The 26,851-nt window shown below is 54.0% G+C and overlaps 1 protein-coding gene across 1 annotated transcript in view; it reads right to left on the reverse strand.

The window, feature by feature from the left end:
• Positions 1 to 26,851, reverse strand: part of LOC122561464 (kielin cysteine rich BMP regulator) — a 124,968-nt gene that overhangs the window by 3,851 nt on the left and 94,266 nt on the right. Inside the window, exons 35-44 of the mRNA XM_043713207.1 lie at positions 26,602 to 26,722; positions 22,089 to 22,171; positions 21,027 to 21,126; positions 18,722 to 18,810; positions 18,244 to 18,346; positions 10,503 to 10,645; positions 9,376 to 9,548; positions 8,192 to 8,303; positions 7,743 to 7,844; positions 501 to 665 (exon numbers count right to left, since the gene is read on the reverse strand). Of these exons, the coding sequence (XP_043569142.1) occupies positions 501 to 665; positions 7,743 to 7,844; positions 8,192 to 8,303; positions 9,376 to 9,548; positions 10,503 to 10,645; positions 18,244 to 18,346; positions 18,722 to 18,810; positions 21,027 to 21,126; positions 22,089 to 22,171; positions 26,602 to 26,722 (1,191 nt within the window). The remainder of the gene's footprint in view (positions 1 to 500; positions 666 to 7,742; positions 7,845 to 8,191; positions 8,304 to 9,375; positions 9,549 to 10,502; positions 10,646 to 18,243; positions 18,347 to 18,721; positions 18,811 to 21,026; positions 21,127 to 22,088; positions 22,172 to 26,601; positions 26,723 to 26,851) is intronic.

Here is a 26,851-nt window from a genome sequence, read left to right on the forward strand (position 1 = left end):
GGAAAAGCACAGCAGTTCAGGCAGCATCCGAGGGGCAGGAAAATTGACGTTTCGGGCAAAAGCCCTTCATCAGTCCTGGTTTCCAGCATCTGCAGTCATTGTTTTTACCTAGACCAGGTAAGGATGGCAGTTTCCTTCCTTAAATGACGTTATATTAGATTTTGATTAGCTTTTCATTCCAGGTTTTTATTATGTGAATTCACATGTTGCTATCGACTGTGGAAAGATTTATACCCATGCCCCGAGACAATAAGCCAGTGGCTCTGGGTTACTCACCCAGTGACAATACCACACTGCAGCCCCCCTTTCTATCCTTGGCCTGAGTTTTGAATGAATGCACTTGCTGTGAAACTGGCTGTTAATGCAGAAAGTATCCTATCTTTGCCCACCCCTAGTGCAGGCTGCTCTATCAGTAGCCAGCTATCAGATACTCCTTACAGGCAATTGCTGGGATCTCATGCACACACAGAGTTTCCACTATACTCATCCTCAGAACCCACCTTCCAACTGTTACCAAATGTTGCCTCAGAGGTGACAATCTGCCCGCTGCGGATCCGCATGTCATCCTGGGGGTAGTTGTTGAAGTTTCCACAAAGCCCGCACACCTGCCCTTTGTATGTTCCAGGCAAGCTGACTTCTAAATGGGATTTCCCATTCCACAGGACCTGAGTGAAACAATAGGCATTTCAGAGACCCGAGCAACACACTCAAAGATGTTCCACAATGCAGGGGCAGTACAGAAGGAGCACTGCACTGCTGCAGGGGCAGTACAGAAGGAGCACTGCACTGCTGCAGGGGCTGTACAGAGGGAGCACTGCACTGCTGCAGGGGCGGTACAGAAGGAGCACTGCACTGCTGCAGGGGCGGTACAGAGGGAGCACTGCACTGATGCAGGGGCGGTACAGAAGGAGCACGGCACTGATGCAGGGGCGGTACAGAGGGAGCACGGCACTGCTGCAGGGGCGGTACAGAGGGAGCACGGCACTGCTGCAGGGGCGATACAGAGGGAGCACGGCACTGCTGCAGGGGCAGTGCAGAGGGAGCACGGCACTGCTGCAGGGGCTGTACAGAGGGAGGACTGCACTGCTGCAGGGGCGGTACAGAGGGATCACTGCACTGCTGCAGGGGCGGAAGAGAGGGAGCACTGCACTGCTGCAGGGGTTGTACAGAGGGAGCACGGCACTGCTGCAGGGGCGGTAGAGAGGGAGCACTGCACTGCTGCAGGGGTTGTACAGAAGGAGCATGGCACTGCTGCAGGGGCAGTACAGAAGGAGCACGGCACTGCTGCAGGGGCGGTAGAGAGGGAGCACTGCACTGCTGCAGGGGCTGTACAGAGGGAGCACTGCATTGCTGCAGGGGCTGTACAGAAGGAGCACTGCACTGCTGCAGGGGCGGTACAGAGGGAGCACTGCACTGCTGCAGGGGCGGTACAGAGAGAGCACTGCACTGCTGCAGGGGCGGTACAGAGGGAGCACTGCACTGCTGCAGGGGCGGTAGAGAGGGAGCACTGCACTGCTGCAGGGGTTGTACAGAGGGAGCACTGCATTGCTGCAGGGGCTGTACAGAGGGAGCACTGCACTGCTGCAGGGGCTGTACAGAGGGAGCACTGCATTGCTGCAGGGGCTGTACAGAAGGCAGGGGCAGTGCAGAGGGAGCACGGCACTGCTGCAGGGGCAGTGCAGAGGGAGCACGGCACTGCTGCAGGGGCAGTGCAGAGGGAGCACGGCACTGCTGCAGGGGCAGTGCAGAGGGAGCACGGCACTGCTGCAGGGGCAGTGCAGAGGGAGCACGGCACTGCTGCAGGGGCAGTGCAGAGGGAGCACGGCACTGCTGCAGGGGCAGTGCAGAGGGAGCACGGCACTGCTGCAGGGGCAGTGCAGAGGGAGCACGGCACTGCTGCAGGGGCAGTGCAGAGGGAGCACGGCACTGCTGCAGGGGCAGTGCAGAGGGAGCACGGCACTGCTGCAGGGGCAGTGCAGAGGGAGCACGGCACTGCTGCAGGGGCAGTGCAGAGGGAGCACGGCACTGCTGCAGGGGCAGTGCAGAGGGAGCACGGCACTGCTGCAGGGGCAGTGCAGAGGGAGCACGGCACTGCTGCAGGGGCAGTGCAGAGGGAGCACGGCACTGCTGCAGGGGCAGTGCAGAGGGAGCACGGCACTGCTGCAGGGGCAGTGCAGAGGGAGCACGGCACTGCTGCAGGGGCAGTGCAGAGGGAGCACGGCACTGCTGCAGGGGCAGTGCAGAGGGAGCACGGCACTGCTGCAGGGGCAGTGCAGAGGGAGCACGGCACTGCTGCAGGGGCAGTGCAGAGGGAGCACGGCACTGCTGCAGGGGCAGTGCAGAGGGAGCACGGCACTGCTGCAGGGGCAGTGCAGAGGGAGCACGGCACTGCTGCAGGGGCAGTGCAGAGGGAGCACGGCACTGCTGCAGGGGCAGTGCAGAGGGAGCACGGCACTGCTGCAGGGGCAGTGCAGAGGGAGCACGGCACTGCTGCAGGGGCAGTGCAGAGGGAGCACGGCACTGCTGCAGGGGCAGTGCAGAGGGAGCACGGCACTGCTGCAGGGGCAGTGCAGAGGGAGCACGGCACTGCTGCAGGGGCAGTGCAGAGGGAGCACGGCACTGCTGCAGGGGCAGTGCAGAGGGAGCACGGCACTGCTGCAGGGGCAGTGCAGAGGGAGCACGGCACTGCTGCAGGGGCAGTGCAGAGGGAGCACGGCACTGCTGCAGGGGCAGTGCAGAGGGAGCACGGCACTGCTGCAGGGGCAGTGCAGAGGGAGCACGGCACTGCTGCAGGGGCAGTGCAGAGGGAGCACGGCACTGCTGCAGGGGCAGTGCAGAGGGAGCACGGCACTGCTGCAGGGGCAGTGCAGAGGGAGCACGGCACTGCTGCAGGGGCAGTGCAGAGGGAGCACGGCACTGCTGCAGGGGCAGTGCAGAGGGAGCACGGCACTGCTGCAGGGGCAGTGCAGAGGGAGCACGGCACTGCTGCAGGGGCAGTGCAGAGGGAGCACGGCACTGCTGCAGGGGCAGTGCAGAGGGAGCACGGCACTGCTGCAGGGGCAGTGCAGAGGGAGCACGGCACTGCTGCAGGGGCAGTGCAGAGGGAGCACGGCACTGCTGCAGGGGCAGTGCAGAGGGAGCACGGCACTGCTGCAGGGGCAGTGCAGAGGGAGCACGGCACTGCTGCAGGGGCAGTGCAGAGGGAGCACGGCACTGCTGCAGGGGCAGTGCAGAGGGAGCACGGCACTGCTGCAGGGGCAGTGCAGAGGGAGCACGGCACTGCTGCAGGGGCAGTGCAGAGGGAGCACGGCACTGCTGCAGGGGCAGTGCAGAGGGAGCACGGCACTGCTGCAGGGGCAGTGCAGAGGGAGCACGGCACTGCTGCAGGGGCAGTGCAGAGGGAGCACGGCACTGCTGCAGGGGCAGTGCAGAGGGAGCACGGCACTGCTGCAGGGGCAGTGCAGAGGGAGCACGGCACTGCTGCAGGGGCAGTGCAGAGGGAGCACGGCACTGCTGCAGGGGCAGTGCAGAGGGAGCACGGCACTGCTGCAGGGGCAGTGCAGAGGGAGCACGGCACTGCTGCAGGGGCAGTGCAGAGGGAGCACGGCACTGCTGCAGGGGCAGTGCAGAGGGAGCACGGCACTGCTGCAGGGGCAGTGCAGAGGGAGCACGGCACTGCTGCAGGGGCAGTGCAGAGGGAGCACGGCACTGCTGCAGGGGCAGTGCAGAGGGAGCACGGCACTGCTGCAGGGGCAGTGCAGAGGGAGCACGGCACTGCTGCAGGGGCAGTGCAGAGGGAGCACGGCACTGCTGCAGGGGCAGTGCAGAGGGAGCACGGCACTGCTGCAGGGGCAGTGCAGAGGGAGCACGGCACTGCTGCAGGGGCAGTGCAGAGGGAGCACGGCACTGCTGCAGGGGCAGTGCAGAGGGAGCACGGCACTGCTGCAGGGGCAGTGCAGAGGGAGCACGGCACTGCTGCAGGGGCAGTGCAGAGGGAGCACGGCACTGCTGCAGGGGCAGTGCAGAGGGAGCACGGCACTGCTGCAGGGGCAGTGCAGAGGGAGCACGGCACTGCTGCAGGGGCAGTGCAGAGGGAGCACGGCACTGCTGCAGGGGCAGTGCAGAGGGAGCACGGCACTGCTGCAGGGGCAGTGCAGAGGGAGCACGGCACTGCTGCAGGGGCAGTGCAGAGGGAGCACGGCACTGCTGCAGGGGCAGTGCAGAGGGAGCACGGCACTGCTGCAGGGGCAGTGCAGAGGGAGCACGGCACTGCTGCAGGGGCAGTGCAGAGGGAGCACGGCACTGCTGCAGGGGCAGTGCAGAGGGAGCACGGCACTGCTGCAGGGGCAGTGCAGAGGGAGCACGGCACTGCTGCAGGGGCAGTGCAGAGGGAGCACGGCACTGCTGCAGGGGCAGTGCAGAGGGAGCACGGCACTGCTGCAGGGGCAGTGCAGAGGGAGCACGGCACTGCTGCAGGGGCAGTGCAGAGGGAGCACGGCACTGCTGCAGGGGCAGTGCAGAGGGAGCACGGCACTGCTGCAGGGGCAGTGCAGAGGGAGCACGGCACTGCTGCAGGGGCAGTGCAGAGGGAGCACGGCACTGCTGCAGGGGCAGTGCAGAGGGAGCACGGCACTGCTGCAGGGGCAGTGCAGAGGGAGCACGGCACTGCTGCAGGGGCAGTGCAGAGGGAGCACGGCACTGCTGCAGGGGCAGTGCAGAGGGAGCACGGCACTGCTGCAGGGGCAGTGCAGAGGGAGCACGGCACTGCTGCAGGGGCAGTGCAGAGGGAGCACGGCACTGCTGCAGGGGCAGTGCAGAGGGAGCACGGCACTGCTGCAGGGGCAGTGCAGAGGGAGCACGGCACTGCTGCAGGGGCAGTGCAGAGGGAGCACGGCACTGCTGCAGGGGCAGTGCAGAGGGAGCACGGCACTGCTGCAGGGGCAGTGCAGAGGGAGCACGGCACTGCTGCAGGGGCAGTGCAGAGGGAGCACGGCACTGCTGCAGGGGCAGTGCAGAGGGAGCACGGCACTGCTGCAGGGGCAGTGCAGAGGGAGCACGGCACTGCTGCAGGGGCAGTGCAGAGGGAGCACGGCACTGCTGCAGGGGCAGTGCAGAGGGAGCACGGCACTGCTGCAGGGGCAGTGCAGAGGGAGCACGGCACTGCTGCAGGGGCAGTGCAGAGGGAGCACGGCACTGCTGCAGGGGCAGTGCAGAGGGAGCACGGCACTGCTGCAGGGGCAGTGCAGAGGGAGCACGGCACTGCTGCAGGGGCAGTGCAGAGGGAGCACGGCACTGCTGCAGGGGCAGTGCAGAGGGAGCACGGCACTGCTGCAGGGGCAGTGCAGAGGGAGCACGGCACTGCTGCAGGGGCAGTGCAGAGGGAGCACGGCACTGCTGCAGGGGCAGTGCAGAGGGAGCACGGCACTGCTGCAGGGGCAGTGCAGAGGGAGCACGGCACTGCTGCAGGGGCAGTGCAGAGGGAGCACGGCACTGCTGCAGGGGCAGTGCAGAGGGAGCACGGCACTGCTGCAGGGGCAGTGCAGAGGGAGCACGGCACTGCTGCAGGGGCAGTGCAGAGGGAGCACGGCACTGCTGCAGGGGCAGTGCAGAGGGAGCACGGCACTGCTGCAGGGGCAGTGCAGAGGGAGCACGGCACTGCTGCAGGGGCAGTGCAGAGGGAGCACGGCACTGCTGCAGGGGCAGTGCAGAGGGAGCACGGCACTGCTGCAGGGGCAGTGCAGAGGGAGCACGGCACTGCTGCAGGGGCAGTGCAGAGGGAGCACGGCACTGCTGCAGGGGCAGTGCAGAGGGAGCACGGCACTGCTGCAGGGGCAGTGCAGAGGGAGCACGGCACTGCTGCAGGGGCAGTGCAGAGGGAGCACGGCACTGCTGCAGGGGCAGTGCAGAGGGAGCACGGCACTGCTGCAGGGGCAGTGCAGAGGGAGCACGGCACTGCTGCAGGGGCAGTGCAGAGGGAGCACGGCACTGCTGCAGGGGCAGTGCAGAGGGAGCACGGCACTGCTGCAGGGGCAGTGCAGAGGGAGCACGGCACTGCTGCAGGGGCAGTGCAGAGGGAGCACGGCACTGCTGCAGGGGCAGTGCAGAGGGAGCACGGCACTGCTGCAGGGGCAGTGCAGAGGGAGCACGGCACTGCTGCAGGGGCAGTGCAGAGGGAGCACGGCACTGCTGCAGGGGCAGTGCAGAGGGAGCACGGCACTGCTGCAGGGGCAGTGCAGAGGGAGCACGGCACTGCTGCAGGGGCAGTGCAGAGGGAGCACGGCACTGCTGCAGGGGCAGTGCAGAGGGAGCACGGCACTGCTGCAGGGGCAGTGCAGAGGGAGCACGGCACTGCTGCAGGGGCAGTGCAGAGGGAGCACGGCACTGCTGCAGGGGCAGTGCAGAGGGAGCACGGCACTGCTGCAGGGGCAGTGCAGAGGGAGCACGGCACTGCTGCAGGGGCAGTGCAGAGGGAGCACGGCACTGCTGCAGGGGCAGTGCAGAGGGAGCACGGCACTGCTGCAGGGGCAGTGCAGAGGGAGCACGGCACTGCTGCAGGGGCAGTGCAGAGGGAGCACGGCACTGCTGCAGGGGCAGTGCAGAGGGAGCACGGCACTGCTGCAGGGGCAGTGCAGAGGGAGCACGGCACTGCTGCAGGGGCAGTGCAGAGGGAGCACGGCACTGCTGCAGGGGCAGTGCAGAGGGAGCACGGCACTGCTGCAGGGGCAGTGCAGAGGGAGCACGGCACTGCTGCAGGGGCAGTGCAGAGGGAGCACGGCACTGCTGCAGGGGCAGTGCAGAGGGAGCACGGCACTGCTGCAGGGGCAGTGCAGAGGGAGCACGGCACTGCTGCAGGGGCAGTGCAGAGGGAGCACGGCACTGCTGCAGGGGCAGTGCAGAGGGAGCACGGCACTGCTGCAGGGGCAGTAGAGAGGGAGCACGGCACTGCTGCAGGGGCAGTACAGAGGGAGCAAGGCACTGCTGCAGGGGCAGTGCAGAGGGAGCACGGCACTGCTGCAGGGGCAATACAGAGGGAGCACGGCACTGCTGCAGGGGCAGTACAGAGGGAGCTAGGCACTGCTGCAGGGATAGTAAAGAGGGAGCACTGCACTGCTGCAGGGGTAGTACAGAGGGAGCACGGCACTGCTGCAGGGGCAGTACAGAGGGAACACTGCACTGCTGCAGGGGCAGTACAGAGGTAACACTGCACTGCTGCAGGGGCGGTACAGAGGGAGCACGGCACTGCTGCAGGGGCGGTACAGAGGGAGCACGGAGGGAATTCTACTGAGAGTCAGAATTAAAATATTCAACTGACTAGTCAAGTGGGAAGCTCTATGCTGTGATAGGTTTTATACAAATGTACATGCTTTTGAATGCTAATTCTGGAGTGAAACCACCCCGCACAAGCTGAGTACTTTCTCAAAGTGCCTCAGACTGATTCGCCACGATGTGTCCATGCCTCATTCCTTTTCCCAAGCTCTCTGGGAGAAGGCCGTTCAGCCCTTCTGAGGCTGGGGTGAGGGACAGGTACAGAATCCACTGCACTGCAACAGCAGATGGGGGAACCTTCAACCTCTTCGGCTGGGTTAATGGAAGTCCCAATCCTTCAGCTCCATCTCCATTGCCCTTTCTGAACCTATCCCTGTGCTCCGTGTGGTTGCTGTCCTGGGTGAGGGGCCAGTGAGATGTGGGTTCTCTCAGTGAGCACAGCTTGTCCCTGCAGTGTCTGGGGTGGGAGCACTCACCTTCACACCGATGTTGGTGTTGAGCAGGACACTGTTGGCTCTCCTCTCAATGTAGATATATGGCTCCTTGAGAAAAGGCAGAGACACACTGCGACCGTCCACCTGCAAACAAACAGACACTTTCACACAACCTGACCAGTGAGGTGAGAACCAGCAATGAGGAGAGTTCACTGTGACAGACACAACTATAACTGGGTAAACCTCTCACACCTGTCCAATTCAATGTGAAACGTGCTGCTCTCATAGACCAGGGTTCAGGCTGTCACTCTGTGACCCCAGGATCTCTCAGATCCCTAGGCCCAGGTTAAAACTGATGCCTTGCAGTAACACCACATTATTGGAGCAGAACCTCCTACAGCACTCCCTCAAAATACACACCACGCTCGGGTATAAGGCTCTTTATTGTTAACCCTTCAGTTAGTGAACAGTGACAAATTCCATTCAGTTACCATGACGAGCCAGTCTTGGAGAAGTTGGACAATCAGCTCCCCGATCAGCACGGTCACCTCCTTGGTCCATGACACTCCCTTCCGACCTCGATCATCGTTGGTCACGTGGATACTGTGGAGACAAGGTCAGATTTTCATAGAATCCCTGCTGTGTGGAAACAGGCCCTTCGGCCCAACAAGTCCACACTGACCCTCCAAAATGTAACCCACCCAGACCCATTTTCCTACCCTATTACTCTACATTTCCCCCTGACTAGCGCACCTAACCTACACTTCCCTGAACACTACGGGCAATTTAGCATGGCCAATTCACCTAACCTGCACATCTTTGGACTGTGGGAGGAAACCGGAGCACCCAGAAGAAACCCACACAGACACGGCGAGAACGTGCAAACTCCACACAGACAGTTGCCTAAGGTGGGAATTGAACCCAGGTCCCTGGCGCTGTGAGGCAGTAGTACTAACCGCTGACCCGTCCATAATGTTCAGGGAGTGACGGACCAAGAGAGTGAGAGACAGACAACACACCAGATGGAAAGACAGAGAGTTGACTGAGCCAGTGACAAGCCCAGAGAGTGAGAGGGAGGAAGGGAGAGGGAGGAAGGGAGAGGGAGGAAGGGAGAGGGAGGAAGGGAGAGGGAGGAAGGGAGAGGGGAGATGGGGCGAGGGAGGGATGGGGCGAGGGAGGGAGGGAGTGGGTGGGAGAGAAGGGGAGGGGGGAAGAAAGCATGAGGGAGAGGGAGGGAGAGATTAAGAACGCGAGCTAGAAAGACTGAATACAACAGAAAGGTTAAAAATCACACACCACCAGGTGAAAGTCCAACAGGTTTATTTGGAAGCACACTAGCTTTCCTTCATCAGGTGAAGGAGCGACGCTCCGAAAGCTAGTGCATCCTATTAAACCTGTTGGACTATAACCTGGTGTTGTGTGATTTTTAACTTTGTCCAACACCGGCATCTCCAAATCATTACAACAGAAAGGGAATGAGATTGTAAAACAGAGGGGGTTAAGAGAAAGCCAGTGACAGAGGAATGCAGCGTCCGGTCAGGGGAATTAGAAAGCAAGAAAGAGAGAGATGGACAGAACATAATAGAGGCAAACAGATCCAGACAGGGGAATGTCATACAGCAGATTACCGCTCTCTGAGCAGTGCAGCTTGATGGTGCCTGTGGAAGATAGTCACCTGAAGTCCCCTCCCTTGCAGTCTTCTGCCAGAACATAGCTGCAGGCTCCTTGGAAGTGGATCATCTTTCTGTCAAATGTGAGGTAATGGGGGTCACCGAATACCATACACGTGGCAGGGCGAGGAATGCAGTGAGGGCAACACATTCCTGGAATCAGCACCGGGCTCTCGTCCTAAACAGAGAGCGACAGAGGGAGAGTGAGAGAGTGACGCAAGGAGAGAGCTCACACTTAATGTACCGAGAGTTGCTAAATTGTGGAGCTGGAAAAAGCACAGCAAGGTAAGCAGCATCAGAGGAGCAGGAGTGTCAACCTTTCGGGTTGGGACCTTTCATCTCTTGCTCCTCTGATGCTGTTTGTCCTGTTGTGCTTTCTCCAGTTTCACACTTTGTCAGCTCTGACTTTCCAGCATGTGCTGTCTTCACTCTCTCCAATTTAATGTACCGACCCCATTGCCAATCTGCTCCATTCACTCCAGGTATCGGTTATTCTAAATATAAACCTCCTGAGACTCTCGATTAGATTCCAGGCTGTAACTTATCCCCGAGACCCTCGATTAGATTCCAGGCATTAGATTCCAGGCTGTAACTTATCCCCGAGACCCTCGATTAGATTCCAGGCTGTAACTTATCCCTGAGACCCTCGATTAGATTCCAGGCTGTAACTTATCCCCGAGACCCTCGATTAGATTCCAGGCTGGAACTTATCCCCGAGACCCTCGATTAGATTCCCGACTGTAACTCATCCCCACCCTGGGTATTTGTTATCCTGTCCAGGTCATTCTGCTATAATGTGTGTTTCGTTAATGTGAATTCACTGTAACGCGATCGATGAATTGGGGACACTGTTTCTAAAATGTGAGCTTTTAAAGCATGTATTGGTTATAACGTGACTGCAGCACTGTTAGTTTTAATGGTACTGTTTTTATGGGATATTTTTTAGAACACAGCATTGCACGAGAATGGAACTACCACGTTATAGCAGAACTGACTGGATATTGTAATGCAAGTACAGAAATAGTGACTCTGCTGACTTTACCCTGGAAATCTCTGCATGGCTGGCCTGGTCCCAACTCCTGCTCTGGTGTATAAAGTCCCCACCCCTGTGCCTGGCCCTCCCTTGACGTACCGATGAACAGGTGACTGGTGGGCAGTGCTCAGTTTGACAGTGAACCTCTCCGGAGATACAGGTGCAGGTGGTACACTCATCCACTTCCCAGTGCTGGTTTGACTGGTACCTCTGTCCCTGGTAGCTGCAGGAGATCCGGGGATCTGCGGACATGATGAAGCTCAGAGATAGCAGTGAATAAAACCTAAGTCCCCATGCCCTGAGAATCTCCTGGAAGGAAAATCCTGGCATTGTCTCCACCTGGATGGGTGCTCGGGATGGTACTGAGGCGCACACACACCAAGTGGGCTGCACAGAGTGAGCTGATTGTGTCTGAGGAGCTGGGAACGACCCGAGGTCAGGTTGGATTAGCTGGCGATGGCCAATGAGCCACAATGAGATCACTCCAGGTTAGAGGGGTGACCATCAGGGGGCATCCTGATCCTCAATACTATCCATGGGTGGAAATGGCAGTGCATCAGTGTGTCGGATAATCAGTGTCACTAACTGAGGGAGAAACTATTTAAATGATCTAGTGATGTTCCACACTCCATAAACCTCACTCAACCAACACACTGCTGCCTGCATTCTGACTGTGTTCACTGACCTACTGTAGGTGCCAATGCCTCGGTTACAAAATTCTCGTCTTTACCTTCACACCTGCTGTGCACTCAGAGTCAGGACTCCACAGCCCTGCTGTATCTCAGGAACATTGGAATTGTGAGATGGTAAAGGACCAAGGTGTATGTGGATCACCCTCCCACAATCCAAGCAGAAAGGAGTTGTTGACTAATAATGGCAGAGTCACAGAGATATTGAATCAAGTTTGCAACCCCTTTCAAAGAAGTGTAAGAATAACAGAAGCTTGAACACAGAGTCATAGAGATGTACAGCATGGAAACAGACCCTTCGGTCCAACCCGTCCATGCCGAGCAGATACCCCAACCCAATCTCGTCCCACCTGCCAGCACCTGGCCCATATCCCTCCAAACCCTTCCTATTCATATACCCATCCAAATAAAGAATCGAGAATAGTTTCTTTCTGGCTGTTATTAAATTGTTGAGTGGACCTCTCTGATTTCAAATCTATTGTTGATCTTGCTGTTGATCTAATGCTGATCTGGCACCTCCTAGGCAGCTGTCACCCTTACGCCTCACTTTGTCTAAACATCCTATGATCTGTATGTTCAGGTATCTTATGATCTGCCTGTAATGCTCACAAAACAAAACTTCTCACTCTACTCAAGTACGTGACAACAATAAACTAAATCAAATCAAATAATAAGGCCGTAATATTTGGAGATTTTTAAAACAAGCTAAATATCAACAGGAATGGTTCTAGTGTACAAGATAGGAAGGGAGCAAAATTCTAAAATTGCATCCAGGAGAACATCTTTAGCCAATATGTATAAAGTGCAACAAGGGAGGGGTCAGTTCTGGCTCTAATGGACACAAATTAGCCTGGACTAGTGGAAGATGTATCAGGAAGCTGCATTTTGGGCTTTGATGCATGAATTAATTAGCTTCATTGTCATGTACTCACATGAGTACAGGGAAAAAAATTACAAGTTGCCATTTACGGAGCCATCTTGGGTACAAAGGTATCTAGGTACAGAACCTTGAGGGAAAAATAAAGAAATAAGAAGTTCCGCATTGCAGACCTTCAAAGTACAAAATTACAGTTACAAATTTAAAAAGAAGATAAAAGCTCAAAACAACATTCCTTCCACAACCATATACTAATAAAACAAAACAAAATTAAAAAAAAAGAGAAATTTTGTTTCGCGGCTGTGGGCTCCAGGACCCAGACCCCCACAATGCTGAAGGAAATCTCCATGGAGTCACAGACTGATGCTGAAGCTGCCACAGAGAGACACTAACTCAGTTCAGCTTAGGATAATTATGGAAAAGGAGAAGGATGGGCCAGGAATTAATGTTCTAAGCTGGGGAAAGGTGAATCTTACTGAAGGGTAAGGTACAAATTGGCCCAAATGAATTGGGAACAGCTCCTTGCAGATAAAGCGGTATCAGAGCAGTGGAGGAAAGTACCAAGACCACAGGGGAATATGTTCCCAGAAAGACAAAGGGTGGGACCAAGGCCAGGGAATCCTGGAAGTCAAGAGGGATACAAAGGTTAGGATTGTATGAAAGAGAGAGCCTTATGGTAGATACCAGCAGTTCCTATTCCCCAAAGTACTGGGTGGGTGGGTATCCAAAAAGGAGAATCCAAAGGATTTTAAAAATCATTTGAAGTAGTACGAGAATAGTGAAGGAAAGAGTAGGAGCCGTTAGGGAGAAGTGAGATAATCAGAGGGTGGTTCTGGAAGATGTGGGCACAGTTCTCAATGGAAACGTTGCATCAGGAACGTGAAAAAGGCGACACAAGCCCGAGTTCAATTCCCGCCTCAGGCGACTGTCTGTGTGGAGTTTGCACATTCTCCCCGTGTCTGCGTGGGTTTCCTCCCACAGTCCAAAGATGTGCATGTTAGCTGAATTGGCCATGCTAAATTGCCCATAGTGTTAGGTGTAGAGATAAATGTAGGGGAATGGGTCTGGGTCGGTGTGGACTTGTTGGGCCGAAGGGTCTGTTTCCACACTGTAAGTAATCTAATCTAATGTATGTATAGAGAGATGGGGAGTGGCTGGGGCGGTGTTCTGTTGGGTTTAGCAGCTTTAAGTATGGATCAATGTGCAGGCCTGAATGAGATGTATCCCAGGCTATTGACAGGAGATATATTATCACTCTGGCAGTAATTTTCAAATCCTCTCTGGCCACAGGTGAGATGCCTGTGGACTGCAAATGTTGTCCCGCGATTAAATGGGAGGAAGGGATAGGTGAGGAAATTACAGGTCTGTCGGTCTAACCTCTGTGGTGGGGAAGTTGTTAGAAATGACCTTGAGAGACAGAATACATCTGCACTTTGAAATGGTCAGCTTTGGTTTGTTAAGGGAAGAAAACAATTGCTGGAGATCAGAGCGGGTCAGACAGCATCCACAGGGAGAGAGCAAGCTAACATTTCGAGTCTTTATCAGAGCTGGAGTGAAGTGTGGAGGGGACAGCGTGTATGCTATAGTTGTGTGTATGTGTGTGTGTGTGTGTGTGTCTATGTCTGTATGTATGTGTGTCTGTGCATGTATATGTGTGTGTGTATATGTGTGCATGTAAGTGTTTGTGTGCACGTGTGTGTATATATGTGTGCGTATGTGTATGTATATGTATGTCTGTGTGTGTGTATGTCTGTGTGTGTGTGTACATGCGTATGTGTGTGTGTGTACATGCGTATGTGTGTGTACATGCGTATGTGTGTGTACATGCATATGTGTGTGTGTGTACATGCGTATGTGTGTATATATGTGTATATGTATATATGTGTGTATATGTATATATGTGTGTATGTGTGTGTATGTATGTGTGTATATATGTGTGCGTGTGTGTATGTATATATGTGTGTATATACGTGTCTGTGTGTGTATACGTGTCTGTGTGTATATGTCTGTGTGTATATGTCTGTGTGTGTGTGTATATATATATATGCACGCGCGTGTGTACACGTGTGTATATCTGTGTACATGCGTATGTGTGTGTACATGCGTATGTGTGTGTACATGTGTGTGTGTATATGTATATATGTGTGTATATATGTGTGTGTATGTATGTGTGTGTATATAAGTGTGTGTGTGTGTGTATGTATATATGTGTGTGTGTGTGCGTGTGCGCGTACGTGTGTATGTATGTGTGTACGTGTGTACATGTGTGACAATATTCACAAGATAAATCTCCCTCTCTTTTATAAAAATGGTGGGGTTGCTGGTGTACATATTAAATGTGATAGCTCAGTGGTTAGCACTACTGCCTCACGGTGCCAAAGACCCAGGTTCGACCCCACCCTTGGGCAACTCACTGTGTGGCGTTTGCATCTTCTCCCCAGATTTCTGTGTGGGTGTCCTGCGGGTACTCCGGTCTCCTCCCACTATGCATGGAGCTTTGGGTGGATTGGCCGTGCTGAATTGTCCCATCGTGTCAGAGGGAGATAGGTCTGGGTGGGTTTCCCTTTGGAGGGTCGGTCTGCACATATTGGGCCAAATGGCCTGTTGTCGGGAATCTAATCTACTCCTGCTGGCTGCAGAGTGTGAGAGAGTGTGAGAGAGTGTCTGTGTGTGTATAGAAAGAGTGTGAGCATGTGAGCGTTATGAGTGTGTGAGTGTGTGTGACTGTGTGTGAGTGTATGTGTGTGTGTGTGTGTGTGTGTGTGTGTGTAGACAGGATGTTGATAGTTCAGATGGTGATCGAATGTGAGAATGGCAGAACAATCATGTGTCTCCTGCCAGGCTTGAAATGTTTGCAACCACTTACAGGAGTTTTTTCGAGGGGATAACCAGGAGCGTTGATGAGAGTGATATGATTATTGTGGATTTTAGCGAATTCACTCAAGGCAGTCTGGACAAGAAAACAGAAGTCCATGGGATCTACGGCACAAAACGTTAGCCATGTCCTTTGCACTAATGAGGGGCTACTCAGCAGATAAGCTGCAGTCTTTGAAACAATCCTGAAGCCAGCTCATGGGTAACTGTAAGGCTGTCTCTAGACACCAATTGCTCTGTCCTCCTCCTGGTTAATATCCTGATTACCGACCTCATTTTCATCATTACAAGGTTACTCTCAATCCTCCATTTTGTCCATATCGAGGCCTACCACCCACCCAGACCTCAGCTCCCTAACGGCTCAAGTTGTGAATTGCACAGCACACCACAGTCACAAAGGGGCATCCCGTCTGGGCCGTCCAACAGCATTCCAGGCACAAGACTGCACCTTTAGGAAGCCTACAGTCCGTTCCACTCTGCCGCTGTGGAAGTGTGAGCAGCATTGCTCTTTTATTCTCCATCTGCCAGTGACTTTTTAAAAAAAGCGGTCATGTGCTATATTTGAAAGGGTTCTCCTTGTCTCTGTATTTGCCCAGTATCCTAGAAAGACGCAGCACACCTCCAAGTGCTGCAGTGGGTCAGAGTCATGGCAGCTGTCAGAATATTTGGTGCAGAGCTTCGAAATGTGGCTTCGTTAGTCACCAATTATTGAGAGGAAAATCCTCTCGTGTTCTCAAAGTTACAGGTTGGTGATAGGCCACTCTGAAAGCAACACAGAGTGCAACAGTATCATGGCCTTGGGAGAATCTCAATGTTCTCGCGGTTTGACTTGCACTGTGAATGGGGATGTATATTACAAGGTGGGCTCCAGTGAAACTGGCATCAGTTACATCCCAGACGCACCAATGAGTCAAGGATTGGGAGGTGCCACAGAGATTACCAGTTGCTTCCTAAAACAAGCCATGGACATATAAATCAAGAGCAGCCACTGGGCTGGGATTGCGACCCAGTCCTTGTGAGTGTATGGCCTCATTCAGTCGATGACATATCTCGGATATGGTGGAATGGGACATCCTGTCTTCACTATCCCTGTTGTTCAGGCAACTGCAGTGGAGCCTTGGTTTCCACCATTACCCTGCAGCTTCCCTGTGCAGTTTCACTTGCTGTATATCCCTGTGGAAGTTCCTGCTGCTGTCTGCTTCTCCAGTGGAAGCAAGGCCATGAGAAAGGCAGTGCATTGTACTGGACATTTCAGTTTGGTCAGGTGATAGTTAGAGAGGGTGAAACCAGAGAGATCATGTAATGTTACTGAAGGGACACCTCTGAGCTCTCATATCCACACCAAGGAAGATTAATATTCTACCCTCACACAGGGTGCTATGGAAGCTACCCAAGGAGCTCATTATAATGTCTCAACATGGCGTGCTATAATATGTAACTGTATCCAATTGCACAGGGGATACCCACACTGGCTAGGCTCCACTCAGAGCAGACGTCCACCTATAATCCACCAAACCCTCTCCTCCATATCACAGTCCATATTCTTGCACAGTTGGAGGAGACGCCAGACTCGTGGAGGCAATGCTACAACACTCACTATTGGGAATGTCAGGCTCTGTTTGAAGATCACTGATGTAAAAAAGATTTGTTGAGCTTACATGACAAAACAAAAGCAATCAGTGCACACAAGGTAATGCTCACGATTGCTTGAGAACACAGTTTGTTACCTGTAACCTATGACAATTATTGTTCTCCAGGTGAAGTGGAAAGTGAAGACAGATTGAATGCAATGCTAAACCAGTGAAGGTATGGTTACTGCAAATGGCCCTTGCAGGGCCTCAACATCAAAGTAGGTCCCTGTACCCCACAGAGAAAGACTGGTACTTACTCCTCTAATGAGCACGCTCCCAGCCAGTGTGTGAAGGTATTGTATAGTTTACTTTTGATTGGACATGGCAAAGTTCCAACTTTATCCTCATGACAGCAATCTGCATCATCTGCCTGTGACCCACTCATTTCTCGCCATCCTTCCTGTTCCCTTCTGTATTGCTGGCTCTGTGGCCTCAAGGACCCTTCAGCCTCCCTCAGTTTGGGCTGGGCTCCTTTACATCACCCATGTGTCTATTTTGCCTCTGGAGGGCGCTATTCTGCTGCTGCACCAACACCATCCCCATGGAGAGGTCAGAGTAAGTGACCTGATGGGACCAAGCCCAACAGCCCCCACTTTGAGAGTTCCCAGTCCTTAGTATGACTTCCTACTGTTTTATCCCTCAACCGGATCCTTTCACTGTGGCTATTTCCTCAGTGACCCAGTACAACGAAGCTCATTCCTAGACTTGATGAGCCCACCTTCCCCGAAATGTCGACTTGCTCCTGAAAAGCCCCCTAATGTTAGAAGCCCCATGACTGACCATGGTTCACCCAAATGAACTGATCTCTCAAATGGAGCTCCCCAAATGACCTACCTGTAATCCCAGACTGCTTCCATATCACCTGCAGGACTGTTCTTGGCCCAATCCCTGAACTGAAAGGACACCGATCCCAGACTTGCTTAGGACCAAGTGCTGTGGCTAAATCCCTGGACTTTAATTGGACAAGGCCCTTGACGTGTCTGTGACAGTACCTTGGATTGTGAGTAGTCCACCCACACCCCACTAAGCACTCGCCCCTTTGACTAGCTAACGCACAGAGATTGGATATCTCGAAGCAAACACTCACGGCCTTGTGAACTAACAAGCAGCCTAAGTCCCAGAAGATGCCTGGCTCCATGTCAGAGCAAGGGATCTCATACAGATCCTGCCTGGCTTTCTCTGAATGAAATGGAGAAGCCTACTGGCAGAGACCTCGACCATCTCTCACCTCCAGAGTGGGTGCTTGAAAGCCTGAAGTCATGGTTGAGTTAGACTTGAGAGAGAACACGACGATGATGATGATGCTGATGAGGCTGGGAATTTGATGATGGAGGGTCCAGGAAGAACATACTCACTGACCAAGGAAGGAGTTGTACAATCCATTTGGTTCCATGTAAAGGGTAACTGGGTGGCTGGCACTGTCAATCAGAGAGCTGCAATGGAAGTAATGGGGCAATTCGCCAGGTACCCGCTCCATTTGTGAGCTGCGTTTTAATCTTGCTTCTCGACGGAAAAATTGGAAATGCAATATGAATGTGGTGTGTGAGAATGAGTGTGAATGCATGGAAATGCACCACTGGGGGCAAGATTCTGAACTCACCATCTAATGCTTAAGGTCAAAACCAGGTGAGTTTTTCTCAATGTTGAGAATCTGTTAGTTTTTCCAGTCTTGTCTGTTTTAGTCACCTTGCTTACTCTTATTTTTGCCATACCATTCTGCCCATGGTGTCAAACAGTAAAGCCCGACTTTGACCCGACATCCCAGTTACCTTGGCATTCATAACAGCACTGCCCTGGAGAACGGACCTTGATCAGACCATCATGACAGATAACAGAAAGACATTCCTTGATGTGGCACTCAATGTGTCCAAGCTATAACAGACCAAACAAAAGCAAGCATTAGAAAGGACGGGAACTACGAGACTGCGAGAAACTGATAAAGAGACAGTGAGAGAGAAACTGTAGAAGATAGGGGGAGTGTTAGCAACCAACTGTGGGAGAGTGAGAGAGAGAGGAAGGCAGTTTGAGAGAGAGAGAGAGCGAGCGCGCGAGAGAGAGAGAGACTGAGAGAGAGAGAGAGAGGGAGGGGAAGGCAATTTCAGAGAGAGAAACAAAAGAGAGAGAGAGAGAGAGAGAGAGAGAGAGACGAAGGCAATTTCAGAGAGAGAGAGAGAGAGTGGCTGAAATTACAAGATAGGGAGAGAGATAGTAACTGTGATGGAGGGAGTGACTATGTGTGTAACCTACGTTGCAGGAACATGTTATGCATTCATCGACAGAATCAGTCCAGGTCTCACCATCGGAAACGCGATGGTTTTCAGCCTCAACCACACATTCTGCAGATGAAACATGAGAAGAGAGAGATCAGGAACACAACTGGTTAGATACAGTGTAAGGTTCCCTCTACACCATCCCACCAAATACTCCCAGTGCAGCTCCAGCATGGTAGTAGGTACCAAGTGAAGTTCCCATTACACCAAGGCTAGACAAAAATCAAGGGCCAGCTGCTACCTCGGTTTCTGGCCCCTTACTGCCCCCCGTTGTATCCTTCAGGTGAAAGGATTCAAGGAAGGGCATGGTTAACTAAGGAAGTTAAGGATATTATTTCAATCAAAAGAAAAACAAACAATGTGGCAAAGATTGATGGGAAACTAGAGGATTGGTGAACTTCTAAAAGCCAACAAAAGATGACCAAAAAATAATGAGGAAGAAAATAGCCAGCAATATAAAAACAGGTAGCAAGAGCACCTTTAACATATAAGAAGGGAGAGAGAAGCCAAAGTGAACACCGGCTCTTTAGAGAATGGGGCTGAAGAAATAATAATGGGGAACCATAAAATGGTAGAAGTGGTGAATAAATATTTCACATCAGTCTTCACTGTGGAAAATAGAAATAACATTCCATAAACACTAAATAATCAAGAGATAAAAGGTGAGAGGAAGTAAATACAATAACAATTATTAGAGAGAAATACGAAGGAAAATAATGCTGGCTAAATATTATTATGATATAAATTCTCTGGTCTTGATTGGCTGCATCTTAAGATACTAAATGGAGTAGCTACAGAACCACTGGATGCAATCTCCCAAGAATCTTGAGAAAACTGAAAGGGATATCATGCCAATAACACCCTTATTCAAAAAGGGAGGGAGACAAGAAACAGGTAACTGTAGATCAGTTAGCTTAACCTCTGGCATTGAAAACATGTTAGAATCTATTATAAAGGATCTATTATGATGGGCAGCACGGTGGCCACTTTGAAGGATCAGTAATGGGCCGAATGGCCTGATTCTACACTGTAGGGATTCTATGATGTACTTGTAAAACATTTAGAAATGCATAATCGATCAGAGTTAACATGGATTCATGAAAGGGATATCATGCTGAACAGATATTAGTTTGAAGAGGCATGTCACAGAATAGAGAAAAAGGGGAACCATATATTTAATATATATGGATTTTTAGAAGGAGTTGTGTCAGGTACCACACATTATGCTTCTTCATAAGAACCCACGATGTTAGGGGTTGTACGTAAGCATTGATAGAGGATTGGCTAATGGACAGATATCAGGGAGTTGGAATAAAGGAATCATTCTCAGGATGTTAACTTGTACCTAGTGGTAGTGTGATGATATTATAGCTTTAAGAGGTATATTTCATCCTTTTTTTTTTAAATGATAAAAGGTTAAGACAAGAGGAGTTGAGCAGTCTGCTTCAAAGCCCATAAAGTAAGCAGTTTGTGAGGCCTTGGAGTGCTTTTCTCCAAGATTGGAGCAATAGAAGCAGCCTGAATGGGTGGGATCAAGCTACCACAGACTTTTGTACCTGATGACACACCTGGATTCAATGCCCTCATGTTGGAATGACTCAAGGCTCCTGATTTGAGGTGGGTATTCTTAGTGTCAGCGTTCCTGTTGTCATTTTTTGCGATGAACAGAGCATGGCCAAGAATGGACTGTGTCACCCAGAATGCATCCTGGCTGTGCAAACCCATGGCCACAGGGACTTGGGCTCTGACTCGAGGACAGACTAGATCTCAAGCTCTGGATAACTGTCCCTACCATGTGATGAATTGCTGAGCCAATAAGAGAGGGGCAGTGCTGCCCTAGCTCAGGGTCACCCAATGGGTATAGCCCCCAGCGATTAGCACTGTAGGCATACCCTTTATCCAGGCCCTGCTCTGCAGCAGCCTGGTAAACCCTCCCAGGGAAGCCATGATGTGGAGGTGCCAGTATTGGATTTGGGAAGGACAATGTCAGAAGTCACATGACACCAGGTTATAGTCCAACAGGTTTATTTGAAATCACAAGCTTTCGTTATTTCACCTGATGAAGGAGCAGCATTCTGAAAGCTTGTGATTTCAAATAAACCTGTTGGACTAACCTGGTGTCTTGTGATTTCTGACCTACTCCCAGGAAAGACAAAGCACATATTTAGATACTGACTGAAGCTGTGGGAACAATAGGAAATCAGAGCAAACGTTGTGGGGGCAGAAAGCAAAAAGGCATTGGAGAATTTGTGAGTTAGAGGGAGAATTGGGAAGAATCCTACCATCACATATTGGACAGCAGGAACCAGCTGGAGTGTATTGTTCCGAGACGGAGCAGCTCAGTAAGGGGCAGCTCTGATGGATACAGATCCAGGTCAAATCCTGCAATAAACACACAGCATCATTCAGTAAGTTCATGCTCAGTGATGTCCAGCCTGTCCTGACGCAGCAACACAATGTCCCTGCTCCCACACACTGATCCCTAAAACACACCAATATCTGCAGCCCGTCAGGAAGTCCAACTCACTTTCTTCACCCGTGCAATATATTATAGGGATCGCTTCCAGAGGATCGATTATCTCACAGTCTGAATGCGGTCACTGTAGGATGGGGCCATACACTGACCTTTCACCCTCGGTTTTTCTGGAAGGAGCCAGCTCCATTTCTGATCTGCCACAAGTTCCACAGCATCATTGGCACACTGTGCCTCAAGCACAAAGGAGCAGCATCAACATCAAACCTTTCCAGCAGAGACCGGATTTGACGAGGAGGAAACTCCCTCAGGTTACATCAAACACCACCAGGACATGGACAGCATGGGGTTAGATACACAGTAAAGCACCCTGTACACTGTAGCTATCTGATACCCTCAGGATTCGTACAGATATAGGGTTAGACACTGAATAATCTCCTGCTACATTGTCCCATCAAACACTCCTAGACAAATGCAGTAACATTGTGAATTTTATTGTGTACAAAGCCCACTGATAAGAGCAGGAACAATGACTGATTTCTCAGTCCTCAAACCCAAAGTCCTCGAGACAAGTTTTTGGTTGCAGTGTAAGTGAAATCCATGAGAAACAGGAGCGGCGGGGGTTGGGGGAGGGTAGAATCTGGCCAACTGTCTTTTTATACATGAAATCCCAATGGTGATAGTGCTGAGTCTGTGTCTGAGTAAGTGGAGGTGACAGGAGGCGGCTGGGGGTTGGGGGGGCGGGTGGTGAGGGTCTGGAGGGAGTCGGCCAGAGGAGATGGCACTAACCATCATGTCTAATGGATCCTGGGGAAGGTCCAGCTCTTCTTTCAGAAGTCGCTTTCCCTTACCAATGTGTTGCTGTACTCACCTTGCAATGACAGCTGTAACAGGGGTCAGCAGAAGACAGCAGCTCACTTCCAAGCAGCTCAGCAGTACAGTTACTCAGTGGCTCTGTGACAAAGATGAACAGTGTTCAGTCCCAATCTCAATCTCAATGTTTCATCCATGTGTTTCAGAGCTGAATATTCTGAGCATAAAGGTGCTGACCCTTTAAATGGCAATCAGGGATTCACTTCTCCTCCTGTCTATATCTGGGGAGGGGTCCTGGACACACTTGGCAACACCTCAAGTGTGCATCAGGGATCAGGAGAGAGTAAAGGTAATGAGTGGAGAGACGGCGCTGAGGGAGTGCCGCACTGTTGGAGAGACGGCACTGAGGGAGTGCCACACTGCTGCAGAGATGGTGCTGAGGGAGTGCCACACTGCTGCAGAGACGGTGCTGAGGGAGTGCCACACCGCTGAAGAGACACTGCCGAGGGAGTGCCACACCGCTGAAGAGACACTGCCGAGACAGTATAGCACCGCCGAAGAGACACTGCCGAGACAGTATAGCACCGTTGGAGAGACAGTGCCTAGAGACTATAGCACCGTTGGAGAGACAGTGCCTAGAGAGTACAGCACCGTTGGAGAGACAGTGCCGAGGGAGTGCTGCACCGCTGGAGAGACAGCGACGAGGGAGTGCTGCACTGCTGGAGAGACAGCGACGAGGGAGTGCTGCACTGCTGGAGAGACAGCGCCAAGGGAGTGCCGCATCGCCGGAGAGACACTGCCGAGGGAGTACAGCACCATTGGAGAGACAGTGCCAAAGGGGTGCCGCACCGGAGTTGAGAGAGAGCTGAGGGAGTGCCGCACTGCTGGAGAGACAGTGCTGAGGGAGTACAGCACCACTGGACAGACGGCGCCAAGGGAGTGCTGCACCATTGGAGAGATGGCGCTGAGGGAGTGCCGCACCATTGGAGAGACGGCGCTGAGGGAGTGTTGCACCACTGCTGGAGAGACAGCGACGAGGGAGTGCTGCACTGCTGGAGAGACAGCGACGAGGGAGTGCTGCACTGCTGGAGAGACAGCGACGAGGGAGTGCTGCACTGCCGGAGAGACAGCGCCAAGGGAGTGCCGCATCGCCGGAGAGACACTGCCGAGGGAGTACAGCACCATTGGAGAGACAGTGCCAAGGGGGTGCCGCACGGGAGTTGAGAGAGAGCCGCACTGCTGGAGAAACAGTGCTGAGGGAGTACAGCACCACTGGACAGACGGCGCCAAGGGAGTGCCGCACCATTGGAGAGATGGCGCTGAGGGAGTGCCGCACCATTGGAGAGACGGCGCTGAGGGAGTGTTGCACCATTGGAGAGACGGCGCTGAGGGAGTGCCACACCATTGGAGAGACGGCGCTGAGGAAGTGCCGCACAGTTGGAGAGACGGTGCTGAGGAAGTGCCGCACCGCAGGTGAGACAGAGCTGAGGGAGTGCGGCACTGTTGGAGAGACAGCACCAAGGAAGTGCCGCACTGTTGGAGAGACGGTGCCGAGGGAGTGCCGCACCATTGGAGAGACGGCGCTGAGGGCGTGCTGCACCGTTGGAGAGACGGCGCTGAGGGAGTGTCGCACTGCTGGGAATACGGCGCTGAGGGTGTTCCGCAACATTGGAGAGACGGCGCTGAGAGAGTGTCGCACTGCTGGGGAGACGGCGCTGAGGGTGTGCCGTGCAATTGGAGAGACGGCGCTGAGGGAGTGCTGCATCGTTGGAGAGACGGCGCTGAGGGAGTGTCGCACTGCTGGGGAGACGGCGCTGAGGGTGTGCCGCAGCACAGGTGAGAGAGAGCTGAGGGAGTCCCACACTGTTGGAGAGACAGCACCAAGGGAGTGCGGCACTGCTAGAGAGACAGCGCCGAGGGAGTGCCGCACTGCAGGAGAGACATCGCCGAGGGAGTGCCGCACCGTTGGAGAGATGGCGCCGATGGAGTGCCGCACTGTTGGAGAGACGGCGCAGAGGGTGTGCCGCACTGTTGGAGAGACGGTGCAGAGGGAGTGCTGCACTGTTGAAGAGACGGCGCTGAGGGAGTGCCGCACCGCTGGAGAGATGGCGCTGAGGGAGTGCCGCACCGCTGGAGAGAGAGTGTTGAGGGAGTGCCGCACTGTTGGAGAGACGGTGCTGAGGGAGTGCCGCACTGTTGGAGAGACGGTGCTGAGGGAGTGCTGCACTATTGGAGAGACGGTGCTGAGGGAGTGTTGGAGAGATGGCGCTGAGGGAGTGCCGCACCGCAGGTGAGACTGAGCTGAGGGAGAGCCACACTGTTGGAGAGACAGCGCCGAAAGACTGCCGCACTGTTGGAGAGACAGTGCCGAGGGAGTGCCGCACTGTTGGAGAGACAGTGCCGAGGGAGTGCCGCATTGTTGGAGAGCCAGCACCGAGGGAGTGCCGCACCGTTGGAGAAACAGCGCCGATGGAGTGCCGCACAGTTGGAGAGACGGCGCTGAGGGAGTGCCGCACTGTTGGAGAGACGGCGCTGAGGGAGTGCCGCACTGTTGGACAGACGGCGCTGAGGGAGTGCTGCACTGTTGGACAGATGGTGCTGAGAGAGTGCTGCACTGTTGGAGAGATGGTGCTGGGTGAGTGCCGCACTGTTGCAGAGACGGCGCTGAGGGAGTGCTGCACCGCTGGAGAGACAGCGCCGAGGGAGTGCCACACTGCTGGAGAGACGCTGCCGAAGGAGTGCTGCATCGCTGGAGAGACACTGCCGAGGGGGTACAGCACCATTGGAGAGACAGTGCCGAAGGGGTGCCGCACCACAGGTGAGACAGAGCTGAGGGAGTGCCGCACTGTTGGAGAGACAGCGCCGAGAGAGTGCCGCACCATTGGAGAGACGGCGCTGAGGGAGTGCCGCACCGCAGGTGAGACAGAGCTGAGGAAGTGCTGCATCGCAGGTGAGACAGAGCTGAGGAAGTGCTGCATCGCAGGTGAGACAGAGCTGAGGAGGTGCCGCACTATTGGAGAGACGGGGCTGAGGGAGTGCCGCACTGTTGGAGAGATGGCGCTGAGGGAGTGCTGCACTGTTGGAGAGATGGCGCTGAGGGAGTGTCGCACTGCTGGGGAGGCGGCGCTGAGGGAGTGACGAACTATTGGAGACACGGGGTGAGGGAGTGCCGCACTGTTGGAGAGACAGTGCCGAGGGAGTGTCGCACTGTTAGAGAGATGGCGCTGAGGGAGTGCTGCACCGTTGGAGAGACGGCGCTGAGGGGGTTTCGCACCGTTGGAGAGACGGCGCTGAGGGTGTGCCGCACTGTTGGAGAGACAGCGCCGAAGGAGTGCTGCACTGTTGGAGAGACGGCGCTGAGGGAGTGCCGCACCGCAGGTGAGACAGAGCTGAGGGAGTGCCACACTGTTGGAGAGATAGTGCCAAGGGAATGCCGCACCATTGGAGAGACGGCGCTGAGGGAGTGTCGCACTGTTGAGAGACGGCGCTGAGGGTGTGCCGAACTGTTGGAGAGACGGCGCTGAGGGAGTGCCGCACCATTGGAGAGACAGCGCTGAGGGAGTGCTGCACCGCTGGAGAGACAGCGCTGAGGGAGTGCCGCACCGTTGGAGAGACAGCGCTGAGGGAGTGCCGCACCATTGGAGAGACGGTGCTGAGGGAGTGCTGCACCGCTGGAGAGACAGCGCTGAGGGAGTGCCGCACCGTTGGAGAGACAGCGCTGAGGGAGTGCTGCACCGTTGGAGAGACAGCGCTGAAGGGGGCTGCGCCTTTGCAGGGTCAGTACTGAGGGAGTGCTGCACTATTTGAGGGAATGTACTGAGGGTGTGTTGCAGTATTGGAGGTGTCATCTTTTGCGAATGGACATTAAACTGGCACCTTGTGCCCTCTCAGCTGTAGGTAAGAGATTCAACTGGATTCTTTCATTGAAGAGTAAGCCCAGAAGGCTTCGGGTCAGAATAAAGTGCACAATTAAAGGCTGAGATGAGGGAGATTTCCTTGTGTGTGCGTTGTGAATCTTTGGAACTTCTTGCCACAGACAGCCCTGGGAGCAGAATCCTTGTGTACATTTAAGGTTGAGATAGATAGATTCTTGATCAGTAAGGGAAGCAATTGTTACAGGGAAAAGGCAGGAAAATAGCAGAACAGGATCGAGGGGCTGAATGGCCCTCTTGTTGCAGTTTCTGGTGGTCTAACAGTCCGTGTTTTTTTTCTGAAAACCCCGACTCACATCACCAAAGGCAGGTGACCTGATAATTCTCAGGGTATTGTTTACGGGATCTTACTGTGCACAAGTTGGCCACAGAGTTCCCTACATTACAACAACAGTTTAAAGATACCCCATCAGCTCTCCTTCACTGAGGTGCTAATTAAATACAAGTCTTTCCACATTGAAAACGCTTTGAACAATTGGGTGGAAACGATTTGATAATAACTCGGCTGCAAAGTAGCCATTGGAGCATTCATCCCAACGGAAGGATGGGAATGATGATCGAGATGACATGAAATTATGAGATTTCCAACACTGCTCTAGGAGGCGAGACCGGTGAGCATATTGTTCAGCGGGTACTCACGGGCACAGCTGGGGCAGCAGTGACCAGGCGATGGAGCCACAATCAGATTCCTTGGGCAGTCCACAAGACTGGGGCACTGATGGCGGTAACAATGTAAGTGCTGCTCTCCATCCAGCATCACCTACACAGACAGACAGAGAGGGGGGGAAGGGGTGCAGGGAGCGATAGAGACACAGCGAGAGAGAGAAGTGAGGGAAGAGAGAGAGAGAGACAGAGAGAGAGGTGGGGGAAGCGAGCGAGAGAGAGAGAG

The sequence above is a fragment of the Chiloscyllium plagiosum genome, chromosome 23, assembly GCF_004010195.1.
Source record: "Chiloscyllium plagiosum isolate BGI_BamShark_2017 chromosome 23, ASM401019v2, whole genome shotgun sequence".
In the NCBI taxonomy this organism is placed as follows: Eukaryota; Metazoa; Chordata; class Chondrichthyes; order Orectolobiformes; family Hemiscylliidae; genus Chiloscyllium; species Chiloscyllium plagiosum.